Source organism: Theropithecus gelada, chromosome 16, assembly GCF_003255815.1.
Source record: "Theropithecus gelada isolate Dixy chromosome 16, Tgel_1.0, whole genome shotgun sequence".
Taxonomy (NCBI): domain Eukaryota; kingdom Metazoa; phylum Chordata; class Mammalia; order Primates; family Cercopithecidae; genus Theropithecus; species Theropithecus gelada.
The window spans coordinates 64,684,114-64,699,417 of NC_037684.1; the positions used below are offsets into that span (position 1 = coordinate 64,684,114).

At 48.5% G+C, this 15,304-nt stretch overlaps 1 protein-coding gene across 1 annotated transcript; it reads right to left on the reverse strand.

Moving 5' to 3' along the window:
* Positions 1 to 788: 788 nt before the first annotated feature.
* On the reverse strand, positions 789 to 7,930 carry RNF222 (ring finger protein 222). The gene is made up of 3 exons (XM_025363163.1): positions 7,800 to 7,930; positions 4,238 to 4,389; positions 789 to 3,547 (listed from the first exon to the last, which is right to left on the reverse strand). The coding sequence occupies exon 3, from the start codon at positions 3,520 to 3,522 to the stop codon at positions 2,860 to 2,862; it is 663 nt and encodes a 220-aa protein (XP_025218948.1). The 5' UTR covers positions 3,523 to 3,547; positions 4,238 to 4,389; positions 7,800 to 7,930; the 3' UTR covers positions 789 to 2,859.
* Between the last annotated feature and the right edge of the window lie 7,374 nt (positions 7,931 to 15,304).

Below are 15,304 nucleotides of genomic sequence, written 5' to 3' on the forward strand. Positions count from 1 at the left end.
AGTACCCTACTGATTAGCATTCAGGGTTTTTCCAGTCCTTTGTTTTTATAAACAGCACTGCAATTATATAGCATCATATGTATGCTGCTGTCCATACATGCAAGTATATCTGTAGGGTGTTTCTAGAACAGGAATTACTGGAGCAAGGCAGAAATTTTGGTAGATAATGTCACATTGCTCTTGATAGGGATTTTAATAATATGCATTCCCACTAACCATTCCCCTGCCTCCCTCAGCTTCAGTAGCAGAGTGGGTTATGAGACTTCCAGGTTTTGACAAGCTCATAGGTGAAAAATGGCATGCCAGCAGAATTTTAATGGCATGCCAGCAGAATTTTAATTTTCTTTTGCAAGTGTGGTTGAATAGCTGTGTAGGAGCCATTTGTGTTTGTATTTCAAACTTTTTCTTTCTTTTCTTTTCTTTTTTTTTTTTTGAGATGGAGTCTCACTCTGTCGCCCAGCTGGAGTGCAGTGGCGTGACCTCGGCTCACTGCAACATCCACCTCCCAGGTTCAAGCGATTCTCCTGCCTCAGCCTCCTGAGTAACTGGGACTACAGGCACGCGCCACCATGACTGGCTAATTTTTTGTATTTTTAGTAGAGATGGGGGTTTCACCATGCTGGCCAGGCTGGTCTGGAACTCCTAACCTCATGATCCACCTGCCTCGGCCTCCCAAAGTGCTGGGATTACAGGAGTGAGACACTGCGTCAGACTTTTTCATCTAAAGTGAATTGTCCTTCAAGTCCAGGCTCGGAGCGTCCCACATACATTGCAAAGTCTCTGGAATCTTTGAGAAAATATATACCTTTATTTTAAAAATAGCTTTTGGCATTCTCTGAAAATAAAAGAAGTTGCAGCTACAGGTCACCACTGAACAATGTGAAAACACTGAGGGTATTTTGAAATACGACAGAATCTGAAAAGACTAGAACCAGGTTCCCAAAAATTCATGACACTGTTTAAAACAGCCTGGCTGAGGTTAAAAGAGACTCATTGGAGTCTTTGCAAATTTAACATTATTTTTATTCCTATAATAAATATTTTCCCCATGGAATCCATCTGTATCCCTTCCCCCCAATAGCACCTGTGCTCGTCTGTATTTTTTTTTTTTTTTTTTTTTAAGACGGAGTCTCGCTCTGTCACCCAGGCTGGAGTGCAGTGGCGCGATCTTGGCTCACTGCAACCTCTGCCTCCCGGGTTCAAGCGGATATTCTGCCTCTCCCAAGTAGCTGGGACTACAGGCATGCGCCACCACGCCTGGCTAATTTTTGTATTTTTAGTAGAGACGGGGTTTCACCACATTGGCCAGGCTGATCTCAAACTCCTGACCTCGTGATCCACCCGCCTCGGCCTCCCAAAGTGCTGGGATTACAGGCGTGAGCCACCGCACCCGGCCACTTCTGTAATCTTGAAATGAGCACAGAGAAGCCCACAAATGCTTTCAAAGCAGCCTTCGCTATGTCCCAAATATCCCCTGTAGTGGGGCCCAGTTCCCCAGCGGTCCCCAGATGACCACCACTGCAGGCATTTAGGAACTAGATAAAATGTAGACTGCTATTTCTTCCCCCACAGACAGCAAATTGCTGAGAGGGGTATAGGTTGGGGGAGGTTGGGGGGGGGGTGCTCAACCGTGGGCACAGCTGGGTGCAGGCCGCCACTTATTTGAGATAATTGCTAGAGGTTTTTGTTGTTTTCCGTTGAAAGGTGTTGGTTGACTTACGGACCACAATAAACAGCCGATAGCTATCCCCGAATGACTCAGGCTAGACCCAACCTGAGACTCTTCACAGTCCCACGCGGGCGCCCCAGGCAAAGAGACCTCGGGGAGCAGCTCATGGCACCTGGGCCTCAGCATTCCTCAGTTGAGATGGCGGCGTCCCTGGCAAGCATAGCTGTTTTCCTCCCCACCCTTCCTCACCCAGCCCAGCCTGGCAATCCACCTAGGAAACTGGCCCAGCTGGTGTGGCCTCTAAATGAGTGGATGGGTCATGAGGAGGAGGACCAGCTGGGAGGGAGGTGGGAGCCCCCAGGGGTTCGTTTGCCCACATAGTTCTCAGCTGACTCAAGGCTCGCCTGTCAGGCTTCCCTTCCACTCCCTGCCACCCTTGAGAACCCTAGGACTCAAAGTTTGGATCCCTCCTTGGGCCTGGAGGGCTCAGGGGGACCTCTGGCTCCGTCCGTGGGGCGCTCTGCTGGCGTGGTGTCTATCAACAAACCCCTGTCTGGATCTGGCCTCAGCTCTCCGGGAAGAACAGTTTCTGTTCATTCTCCCAGAAATGCTGAGGCAGCCTCTGAGATCAGCTTCTCCTTCACGGAAGCCCTTCTAAGCTGGCAGGTTGGGGACAGGGAGGCCTTAGGGATGGGGTACTGTGGTGGAGGTCAGGGGTGAGTGCTGAGATGCTGGGTGCCCGTTCTGTCTGTTCCCGAGGGCAAGCCACAAATCCTGGGTGGGAATTCTGGCCTGGAGGATCCTGCCATCGACCAGCCCAGCAGGACATCTGCCGGCAGGGCTTCCTTGCCCCTGGAGGGGCCCACCTGGCTTTGAGCAAGACACCTGGCAGGTAAGGTCTGCCGCTCAGGGCTGGTGAGCCTGCAGGAGGGCAGTAACCACTCATCTTCCCAGCCTAGATGGAAGGGGAACGTGTCTGCTGAGGATTCACGTGGGGAAACGCGCTGCGCCCATGGAGTCAGCTCCAGCCTCCCTGTAGGGGTCGGGGAAGCCCAAGGCCCTCTCTGTGCCCAGGACCTCCCCTCTGCCTGCCCTCGTGTGCTTCGGAGCTTGGTGGCACCAGGGCTGCTGTGGGGCCTCCCGTCCCACCCCAGGCCACAGCCAGCCTGGCGGTCTCCCTGCTGTGCGCCTCATGCCTGCTTCCTCACCAGCAGCACCCAGGGCAGGATGGCGGCCACCACGGCCACCACGGCGATGAGCGTGATGAGCAGTAGGGCCCGCGATCGGCAGCAGAAGGCGCGGGCGGAGCGGGGCGCGGGGGAGGCCTCCGAGAGCTCGGCCAGGCTGCGGCGGGGCAGCACGCTGTCCTGCTCTCCGAGGGGCATCCCGTGGCGGCTGATGACGAAGACCTGCGACTCTTGGGGCAGGCTGGGCAGCAGGTCCAGGGGGAGCTGGGCGCTCTGGCCTGGGCTGCCCGGCGACCTGGCCTGGCCCGGGGGTGGCCTCCAGGCGGACGAGGAGGCAGCCAGGGGGTTTGTGTGACCCAGGCTGTCCAGTGGGGGCACGGAGGGCAGGGCCACAGGCACAGTCAGGGTCTGGGAGCTCTTGTCCAGCATGGAGGGCCAGCGGGAGCTCTTCTTGCTGAGGAACGTGACGTAGCGGCAGATGGGGCAGACCAGGGTCCTCTGGACCTGCCCGTCCACGCGGGTGGACAGCAGGTACTTGACCAGGCAGTCATGGCAGAACACATGGCCACAGCTCAGCGTCCGGCTGGCGCCCTCCAGGTCCCGGAACTTCTCGTAGCACACGGGGCACTCGCTGCCCGAGCTGTCCTTGCTCTCTCCTTCTGACATGGCCACTGGGAGATGGCACACTCAGCTGTGGGCGGGAAAGGTGGTGAATATTGAGGCATTTCCCTCTTTCCCTCTTCCGTCCTAGCTCCCACCTACACCTCTGCCTCCACTGCCTCTTATCCCCTCTCCCTGTCTTCTGCCTCTCTCTTCCTCCTACTCTTGGCTCTTCTGCTGCTCCTCCTCTATGGCCCACCTGACTCAAACCTAGAGCCCAAGACCCTTAGGAGGGGAGGAGTAGAAGCTTCTGGAAGCGAGAATCGGGAGACAGAGAACCAGAGAACCCAGTCACGCTGGACCCCAGGAGGAGGTATGTGGAGTTCCTGATGTCTCACCTCAATCACCATGTACACACATGGTGAGGTCACTGCCTCACCTCTTCCTGCTTCAGTGACGGAAGTGAAGGAAGGAAGTCCCTGTTACCAGGGGAAGCAGGTGGCTAAGGAGATGCATGCACAACCCCAGTCCAGTCTCCAATTTGGGCCTGCACCCAGAGTGGCCATTTTCCAGAAAAGCCTGTGCTAGTCTCCACCTCTGCCCTCACCTGGGGTTGGCGGGTCCACTGGATTTCCTCCAGCCATTGGATTGCATTCCTCTGTGCTAAGTGTGGCTATAAAGCAATGACTGTTTAAAAAAACAAAGCTCAGAACTTACACATTCAAATGCCTGCTGGCCTTCCACACAGTCACGTCAGGAAGTTTTGGGTTCATTCCCTCACCTGCCACAGCTCAGTCATTCTCCAGATTCTTCTTATGGGGCTGCCTGAGGCAGTGAGAGAAGCATCTGATCAACCTTGATGGAGACAGAATTTTATCCTTTGAGAATATGTCTGATATTTTGGAAGTGTCCAGAAGTCACTGGGAGCCAAGTCTGATAGGAAAGTAAATGAATGATCAAGTGACATGATATTGTTTGAAATCAAAGCTACAGAGTCACTATAAAGTAACAAGATGATTTCTTTCTTTTTTGAAAGAGAGTTTTGCTCTGTCACCCAGGCTGGAGTGTAGTGGTGTAACCTCAGCTGACTACAACCTCCACTTTCTGGGTTCAAGAGATTCTCCTGTCTCAGCTTCCCGAATAACTGGCATTACAGGCGTGTGCCACCACCCCTGGCTAATTTTTATATTTTTAGTAGAGACAGGATTTCACCATGTTGGCCAGGCTGGTCTTGAACTCCTGACCTCCAGTGATCTGCCTGCCTCAGCCTCCCAAAGTGCTGGGATTACAGACGTGAGCCGCCGCGCCCGGCCACAAGATGGGTTTTAAACAGAATCTGAGAGCAGATTTGTTTGATTAAGTACATGGCTTCCCAAGTCGATGGCTTTGAAGGGAAACATCCCCTGGGGTGTGTGGTGAGGTCCAAGTGTCCTCATTGAAAAGTTCACAGTGTCACAACTGTGTCGCCTAAACTTATCTAGAATGGCTTCTTTAAAAGGAACCATGATTCCATGTTATTGCTACTTTCTTCCATCCATAACAGAGACAAAAGACCCCTGGGCACACTGATAAAATAGAGCTGCATGGCAGCCCCCAGACCTGAGAGATGACATAATCAGAATAAAATCAATGTATATGAAGGACAACTGTTAAGATCACAAATCTTTCAGAATCCCTCCCTCTCTTGGCTTGGCTCCAAATCCATTTTGCCAAGTTGAAAATGTCCCATAGTCTAAGAAACAGCAAAAATATTTGGAGGTGGGATAAGGAATCTGGCATCCTGGAGGCAGCCCCCAAACCTCTTTGGGAGTTTCCAGGTGTGGTCTTTGAGGTGGTCAGTGTGGCCCGCAGGATGGGGCTAGGGGTTCAAATCTTTGATCTATCCATTACTGTCTGTATAAGCTTAACCAAGTTGTTTAACCTCTCTAAGTCTCAGTTTCCTGTCCATAAGATGAACTTGATAATAATGGTACCATCTTCCTCGGAGAGTTGTTGGAGGAATTAAGTGAGCTACTGTGAGTCAAGAGTTTGGCTCAGAGTAAGTGCTCAGTAAATGGCAGTTGTCATTATTAAGACAGGCCTCATCCTGTCACCTCTTCTCCCAAAGGAGACTTGGAGACCCCTGTTACAGCTCTTGAGGCAGCCACAGCATTTGCCTTCCTTTCCTTCCCTGTCATCCCCAAATGTTCCTTGGTATGTGGATGATTAAAAAAATCGCACCCCCTTGACAGAGGGCAACTCATCTCAAATTAGAATAACTGAACAAGATGACAATGGATAAGATAAGCGATGGGTGATCAATAAGAGTTTAAATGGTTATTCCAATGTTTCTTAGTAGTTTTTTAATAACACATTTGCAAATGTTTATACCAAACAGCCATTATAATCAGGATGGCCATGATTTTCTTAAGTCAATCAACTATTAATATGTTTCATTACATTTCATAACTCCCCAAAGTGTATGACGGCAAGAGTTCCATCCTTCTATCCATCCATCCATCCGTCTAATTATTCAACACATATTTATTGACCACCTGCTATATGCTAGGTACTGAGCTTACATATTAGGGGTAAGTAGTGGTCAAGGAAGTTCTTATAAAACTTTAGAGCTCAGTGGACATTTATAAATTTTCTCAGAAAAGATATTTTTTTGAAAGGAGGATTGATGATCGATGGTTTAAGTTGTTTGGATAACTGAGAAGTAGAGATCAAGGCTGACAAGAGAAGACGAGCAAATAAGGAATCCTAGAGGGAAAAAAGGACTAGAGATCACTTAGTTGAAGTTCCTAGTTTCAGAGATGAGCAGATCCATGTCTAGAGAGAGGGAAATGACTTGCCTAAGGTCACCGGTGAAGGTGACGGAGGGGGAGTTAACAGAGACAGATTCTGTAGATGGTAGAACATTGTGAGAATCAGCTGATAGATTGGGTGAGTAGGTATTAGCCAAGTTAGGAAGCACCATCCGTCTTGAGACGAGCAGGGAAGGAGGCGGAGAGCCTGTACTTTTCATCTGAGTTAGCGGAAAAGTGAAAAGGACCCAGGGAGTGCGGAAGACATCCCAGCCCCATTGATGGCCTCTCTGGGCAATCCTTCACCCTTCCAACGATGGCGTCTCTGGGCAATCTTTCCCTCTTCCAAACGTGGCCTCTCTGGGCAATCCTTCCCTCTTCCAAACATGGCCTCTCTGGGCAATCCTTCCCTCTTCCAAACATGGCCTCTCTGGGCAATCCTTCCCCATTTCAACGACGGCCTCTCTGGGCAATCCTTCCCCCTTCCAACGATGGCCTCTCTGGGCAATCCTTCCATCTTCCAAACATGGCCTCTCTGGGCAATCCTTCCCCCTTCCCGTGCTTCCAGAGAGCCACGCCATTCACACCTGGACAATGCTACCTCCTTCCCCACCTTCTTGCTTCCCTTTCTCAGTCTTTCCCTGACCCCTCCCTCTTTGCCTCTCTCCCTTTCTGAATCCCATTCCATTCTCCATCCTTGAGTTCCTCTTAAGGCCTGATTCTGTCTAGGTGCTGGGGTGAGGGAGAGGGCAACAGAAGAAATGCAAGGAACATACTCTAGTTTGAGCACAAACAAGTTCGAGAACGATGCAGTAAGTGCCAAAAGCATCCCTATTGGTGCCTTAGGAAAATGAGGGGAGAGGAGGGCTGGAAGGTCTTCTTAGGTGAAGTAGGACCAGTATTGAGCTAATAATAAATAATTACAACAGCGACCATTTATTGAATCCTAATTATGCACTTGGCATTTTGCATCCCTTCCTCATCTGATCCTGACAACAACGCTGGGAGGTAGGGAGTGTCTCCATTTCATAGATAAGGGAACTGAAGCTCAGAGCTTAAGACTTTGTCTTCAGACTTTGGTCAAAGGAATAGAAGAAATAGCACTGACAGAGAAGTGACTACCCAACCTTCCTTCCTCAGAGTGACCCTAAACAAGGATGCCCCTCTGGCCACCTGGGAGGCAGGGGGAAGGCAATGGCTGGCCCAAGGGAGCTGCCCTCACTGAGTCTCCCCCATAGCAGTAGCCCATTTCCAGGACAGGGTGACAGGGGCAGGTGTCCCCACCCCGGAGAAAACACCCCCCATCCCCACCTCAGCACAGAGCCTGTGGGACAGAATGACACTTCCAGGCACCTGGGATTCCTTCCTGGAGCCCCAGTGCAAGGTCCTACAGCTTTAGCTGTGACTACTTCCTCACCCACAGCTATCTCTTCTCTCTCTTTCAATTTTTCTCTCCCTCATTCTCCTGCATCCTTCCAATGTTGGCAACCTTCCAACATTGCCAAGCTCCTTCCCCACCCCCAGCCAGGCCCCTAGACTCACTTTGGCTGGGACCAGAGAGAGCAGCATCCACCTTCCCTCCTGGGGCCTCCAGCAGATCTGAGCCGCCCCGAGGTGCTGGGCAGCAGCACGATCTCCTCCTGTTGCTGTTAGTGTGACCGCCACCGCCGAGGGATTCCTAATGACAGAGCAGGTCGGGAGGACAGCGCGAGGAAGTGAATGTCGCCCAACCCGTTTGAGGCCAGGAGGCTTTGGCGTTGCCCAGGGGGTTGGCAGCTGCTGGAGTCAGGTGATCTTGCTGAGGATGCCAGGAGAGGAACCCCTAGCCTGAGGAGGAGCCCAGGGGTGGGTGCTCAGGAGAGTCAGAGGGTCTCACCGGGGAGGTAGTGACCCAGGACCCCTTTGACTGAGGCTCGCCAGGCATGGGTCTCCCTATCAATAGGAAAGTCACATACACCGTCCTTCCCACCCTCCTGGACCCATTTCAGTGATCCCCATCTTCCCTCCACACCCCCAGCCCCATACCATGCACAGGGTGAAGGGGTCATTAGTGGATCAGCCTCGGGAAGTCTATGACACTCAGAGTCACATGTCTGTGGGATCTGCCTGTGTGCATTCGTCACTCATAGAACACCCAAAGGGGCTTAGAGCTCCAAAGACTCAGAGCCACTGACATAAAGAATGAGGCGGAGTAAGACCAGTGAAGCAGGAATGCACACAGATATGGAAGGAAGTCCCCGACATCACGATAAACGGAAGCAAGTTTCAGAACAGCCTGTGTAATACAATTCTATTTATGAAGATGATAATACATGATCATACTCATAGAGGAAAATCTGGAAGAAGACACATCAAACTGTTCATAGCAGTTATCTCTGGAGAGACTTTCTAAGTTTTATATTTCTGTGATGTTTGCATTTTCGCCCTGAAAGTTTGTTTCTTTCGTGATAAAAAAAAAAAAAAAAAAAATCCGCTGGGTGCGGTGGCTCATGCCTGTAATCCCAGCAGTTTGGGAGGCTGAAGTGGGCAGATTGCTTGAGGCCAGGAGTTCAAGACCAGCCTTGCCAACATGGTGAAACCCTGTCGCTAATAAAAGTACAAAAATTAGCTGGGCATGGTGGTGCAAGCCTGTAGTCTCAGCTACTTGGGAGGCTGAGGCACAAGAATTACTTGAATCCAGGTGGTGGAGGTTGCAGTGAGCCAAGATTGCACCACTACACTCCAGCCTGGGCGACAGAGTCAGACTGTGTCTCAAAAAAAGGAAAAAAGTCATCAAGAATAATGGGGAATGAAGTTTGGGGAACTGGAAATCATTTTGGAGGATTCCCTCCCAGTCCTCTCAGGAGGTTACCAAGAAACCAGTTTTCTTCTGAAAAAAGTAAGTTACTGGGTCCAAGGCACAGCCCAGCATGTGTGTGACCCTATAGGATGACACAGGATGACCCCTCTTCTGTCCAATCAATCATGGCCCTGGCTCAATGGACACCTTGAAGCTGGTGGGGAGGACAGTCAGGGCAGTGCACTTGGCCACTTCACCGTGGACAGAGATCGGTGAGTGCCAAGCCATCGTCACGGTCTCTTTTGTTCGTTCCCTGAGAGTGTTAGATGGTCCTAGATTAGCAAATGAAAATGCAGTATGCCCAGGTAAATTAGAATTTTAGACAAACAACAAATGCTTTTTAGTATAAGTATGTCCAGTACAATACAGTACAATATCTGGGATTTTTTTTTTTTTTTTTTGAGACAGAGTCTCGATCTGTTGCCCAGGTTGGAGTGCAGTGGCCACAATCTCGGCTCACTGCAACCCCCACCTCCTGGGTTCAAGTGATTCTCCTGCCTCAGCCTTTCAAGTAGCTGGGATTACAGGTGTGCACCACCACACCCCGCTAATTTTTTGTATTTTTAAGTGGAGACGGGGTTTCGCCATGTTGGCAAGTTTGGTTTTGAACTCCTGACCTTAAGTGATCTACCCGCCTTGGGCTCCCAAAGTGCTGGGATTACAGGCATGAGCCACCACACCCGGCCCTCTGGCACATATTTACACTAAAGAGTATTTCTTTTCTATCTGAGACTCAAATTTAAGTGGGCATTCTGTTTTTTCATCCAGCAAGTCTAATCCCAGAGGGCTCTCCAAATTTCTCTCCTTCCACTGGCACCTCCAAGAGGCACATTGCAAAGTTCTAAGTCCCTTCAACAATGTGGCTCATGACTCTGCCTAGGGCTTTCTGGGGATTCCTGAAAAGGCACCCCAAATACCTCAGTATCACCCCCTTGTGTGTTCCCCAGAGAGGAGACGGAGCCAGTCTCAGCCATCCTTAGATTTTTGGGATGTGATTTATGGGGTGATATAAAGTTCATAAGGTGCCAATATCTTTTCCACTGGCCCCGTCATGAACTTGACTATGAAGATTACCATTAATATGTAAATATTTAGTATCACTGTCTGTTTTGGTTTTGTGTTCTAAAAAGAGAATTCCGGCCTGGCGCAGTGGCTCATGTCTTTAATCCCAGCACTTTGGGAGGCTGAGGAGGGCGGATAATGAGGTCAGGAGATCAAGACCATCCTGGCTAACACGGTGAAACCCCATCTCTACTAAAAATACAAAAAATTAGCCCGGCGTGGTGGCGGGTGCCTGTAGTCCCAGCTACTCAGGAGGCTGAGGCAGGAGAATCGCTTGAACTCGGGAGGCGGAGGTTGCAGTGAGCTGAGATGTCACCACTGCACTCCAGCCTGGGTGACAGAGTGAAACTCTGTCTCAAAAAAAAAAAAAAAAAAAAAAAAGAAAGAAAGAGAAAGAATTCCACTTAAAAAATTGCATATACTTATATATGTTGGCACGGACACACACATTTACCTGAGGAGGTAAATGTATCAGCCAGAGACACTTTAACTTGAATTTATTTTTCAGATTGGCTCTAGCCATCTAGCAAGTTTCTGGGAAAGTAGACTGTTGGATTTTGGCAGGAAGAAGGAATTAGTTATCAGGAAAGGTTAAGAGCACAGGTATACTAGCCAGGAGGAACTACACTACAGGACTTGATGGTAGGGAGCTCTGGGAAACTAAAGACCAGCCCATGAGTATTCATGAGTGCTCTATGTGTGTTTATGTGTGTTGGTGACTAAAGAGAAAATGCCGTGTACCTTTGGGTAGGTGACTTAGTCCTTCTGTGCCTCAGTTGCTTCATTTGTAGAAAATGGGGATAATAGTACCTACTCTATGGGGTTCTTGTGACAATAAAATGAATGAATGCAAGTAATGTGCCTGCAACAACACCTGCTACGCAGGAGGGGCTCTGTCAGTGTTTATCTATTTATATGTCTGTCTATCTATCTATCAATCGATCAGTTCATCTCTCTATCTGGTCTCTCCATTGATCCATCTATCTCAATTGATCTATGTATCTATTGATCTATCTAATCTCTTTCTATCGTCTCCATCCATCCATCAATCAACCCATCCATTGATCCAGCCATCCATCTATCTGTTCATCTATCCATCTATCTAATGTCTATCTGTCTCTCCATTGATCCATCCATCTATGTAATCTCTCCATCAATCAATCATCTGTCTATCTTTCAACTGATCTATCTCTTCATTGATCGATCTATCTACCTAATCTCTCCACTGATCCATCTCTGTGTATCTATGTATCTATCTATCTATGTATCTATCTATGTATCTCTCCATTGATCTATCTCTCTATCAGTCTATCAGTTCATCCATCCATCCATCCATCCATCCATCCATCCATCCATCCTTCCATCCATTCATCCAATCTCTGTCTCCAATCTCTCCACAGATCGATCTATCTATCTATCTATCTATCTATCTATCTATCTATCTATCTATCTATCTATCTATCTATCTATCTATGTATCTATCTATCATCTATCCAATCTCTTCATCTGTCTAATATATATACATATTTCTTCATTTATCTCTCTCTATCAATTATCATGGAAATCATCCTTATTACCATTATGGCAAGAAGAGAAGGCTAAAGGTGGGTAAGGAGATGCAAACACTTTCTGTCTCAAGGGGCCTGGCTAATCTTGTCCTGATTTAGTGAGTAAGGTGTCTGTTGCAAACACTGCCACGTCACTTTAGAGTGTTCTCCCCTTCTCAGCAGAAAGGACAAATGCACGCTGAACCATGGAAGAATAGTTTCAGCTTAGGGAGGGACGAGACCAGGAGTCCCTTCCCTGGGCAGGTCATGCTGTGGAGTTTTGTCTAGTTCTGGGGCCACATTGGAAGTGGTGTTGATGAGGCACCAAAGCGTGTCCTGGGGAAGAGGTTGGCCAGGATGGAGTTGAGTCTGGAGACCATTTTGGCGCAGTGAGATAAGCTCTTCCTTAGAGAGACATTTTTTTTTTTTTTTTTTGAGACGGAGTCTCGCGCTGTCGCCCAGGCTGGAGTGCAGTGGCCGGATCTCAGCTCACTCCAAGCTCCGCCTCCCGGGTTCACGCCATTCTCCTGCCTCAGCTTCCCAAGTAGCTGGGACTACAGGCGCCCACCACCACACCCGGCTAGTTTTTTGTATTTTTAGTAGAGACGGGGTTTCACCGTGTTAGCCAGGATGGTCTCGATCTCCTGATCTCGTGATCCGCCCGTCTCAGCCTCCCAAAGTGCTGGGATTACAGGCTTGAGCCACCGCACCTGGCCGAGAGACATTTTTGTGAGGCTAAGGGGCTTTTAGACAAGGGAAGAATCCCACCCCCACTGGCCACTGACTAACTGCAGGTGTGGTTTCTGCATGGGATGAGTAGCTGGACCAGAACAGAAGTTCCCAATGCCAGAATCATCTGGAGAACAGATTACAGAAACAGATTTCCAGGCCCCACTCGTGACTTGCAGGTCTTGGGAGGGGCCCAGGAAAGTACACTCTACTTATTTTTAATAGTTGGATAGATGGATGGCTAGATATATGATAACGTAAGAATAGTGCATGCTAATGGTGGAATCTCGGTGATGGATGTATGGATTCTTGTAAAATTCTTTCGTCTTTGTTGTATGTTTGAAAATTTTCATAACACCTGTTGGAAAAACAAAGTACCTTTTTGAATAAGTAATATATTCAGATGATTCAAAAGTTAGAAAGTGGCCGGGCGCAGTGGCTCACGCCTGTAATCCCAGCACTTTGGGAGGCCGAGGTGGGCGGATCATCTGAGGTCAGGAGTTTGAGACTACCCTGACCAACATGGTGAAACCCCGTCTCTACTAAAAATTTAAAAAATTAGCCGGGTGCGTGTAATCCCAGCTACTTGGGAGGATGAGGCAGGAGAATTGCTTGAACCCGGGACGCAGAGGTTGCAGTGAGCCAAGATGATGCCGCTGCACTCCAGCCTGGGCAATAGAGCAAGATTTGTCTCAAAAGAAAAGAAAAAAAAGTGAGAAAGTGTTAAATGACCTGCAGTGAATATTCATCTTCCTCCCTGTCCCTCATCTGCCCATTTCCTGTGCATCCCTTCAGAAGGTAACCATCCCTTCAAAAGAATAAACAAAAACAAGACCAAAAACAAAACAAACAAAAAAAAACCCAAAAAACAAAAATAAAACAAAAAAAACACACCAGAAAATAACAGGAGTTGGTGAGGATATGAAGAAATTGGAACCCTTGTACCCTGCGGGTGAGAATGTAAAAGAGTGCACTTCTTTGGAAAACAGTACAGTGGTTCAAAAACTTAAATATAGAATTACTGTAGGATCCATCAATTCCGCTTCCGGGTATATACCCCAAAGAATTTAAGCACGGACTCAAATAGATCTTTGTATACCGATGTTCATAGCAGTGTTAGTCACAATCGCTGACAGGTGGAAGCAATCCAAATGTCCATCAACACGTAAGTGGATAAACACAGTGTGGTCCACCCACATGATGGAATATTTATTCAGCCTTAAAAGGAAGGAAATTTTACCACCTGCTACAACATGGATGAACCTTGAGGACATTAAGTGAAATAAGCCAGTTACAAAAGGGCAAATACTTTATGATTCCACTTAAATGAGGTTCCCAGAGCAGTCAAAATCATAGAGACAGAAAGTGAAATGGTGGTTGCCAGGGGCCGGTGGGGCACGAGGGCACAATGGGGAGTGAGTGTTTAACAGGGGCAGAGTTTCCGTTTGGGAAGATGAACACTCTGGATGGATGGTGGTGATGGTTGCTCACACTATGAGAGTACTTAATACTGCGGAACTGTACACTTAAAGTGGTTAAGATGGGCCGGGTGCGGTGGCTCATGCCTGTAATCCCAGTACTTTGGGAGGCCAAGGTAGGTGGATCATTTGAGGTCAGGAGTTCAAGACCAGCCTGGCCAACATGGTGAAACCCTGTGTCTACTAAAAATACAAAAATTAGCCGGATGTGGCGGTGCGCACCTGTAATCCCAGCTACTCGGGGGGGCTGAGGCAGGAGAATCGCTTGAACTTGGGAGGCAGAGGTTGCAGTGAGCTGAGATCACACCTGTGCATTCCAGTCTGGACGACAGAGTGAGACCTTGTTTCAAAAAAAAAAAAAAAAAAACCAAAAAAACAAAAAAACAATAAAGGTTAAGATGGTAAATTTTGTTATCTGTATTTTACCACAGTAAAAAAGGTAACTGCTATTATTAGCAGTTAGTTTTGTGCATGTTATTTATATTTATATATACACAAACAAATACAAATAGGGATTTGTATTCCCTGTTTTTTTTTTTTTTTCTTTTGAGAGATAGGGTCTCACTCTGTTGCCCAGGCTGGAGTACAGTGTTGCAATCGCAACTCACTGCAATCTTGACTTCCCATTCTCAAGTGACTTCTCACCTCAGCCTCCTGAGTACCTGGGACCACAGGCATGCCACCACACATGGATAATTTTTAAATTTTCAGTAGAGACAAGATCTTGTTGTGTTGCCCAGGCTGGTCTTGAACTCCTAGATTTAAGCAATCCTCCTGCCTCGGCTTCCCAAAGTACTAGGATTATAGACATGAGTCACTGTGCCCACCCTTCCCCCTGTGGTTTTTTTTTTTTTTTTGCTTTTTTTTTGTGATGAAGTCTCATTCTGTTGCCTAGGTTGAAGTGCAGTGGCATGGTCCCGGCTCACTGCAACCTCCGCCTCCCGGATTCAAGCAGTTCTCCTGCCTCAGCTTCCCGAGTAGCTGGGATTACAGGCGTCCACCACCACGCCTGGCTCATTTTTGTAGTTTTAGCAGAGACAGGGTTTTACCAGGTTGGTCAGGCTGGTCTCGAACTCCTGACCTCAAGTGATCCAACTGCCTTGGCCTCCCAAAGTGCTGGGATTACAGGATTACAGGTGGCTGTTAGCCACCATGCCCGGCCCTTCCCCCTGTTTTTAATCTAAAGGTGTGCACCACATGCATGCTGGTGCATCTTGCTTGTTTTACTGGACAGTACAGCTTGGAGCTTTCTCCCTTACGCACATGCACAGTTTGAGTTGTTGAATCTGACTTTTTAACAGCTTCCCCAGGTGATGTTAAGGGGCAGCCTATGTGGGAACCTCTGGCCTCAGAAATCACTGGGGTCCTGGGTAGCTTGGAGATGTACTCCTTCCTCCAGGCTAG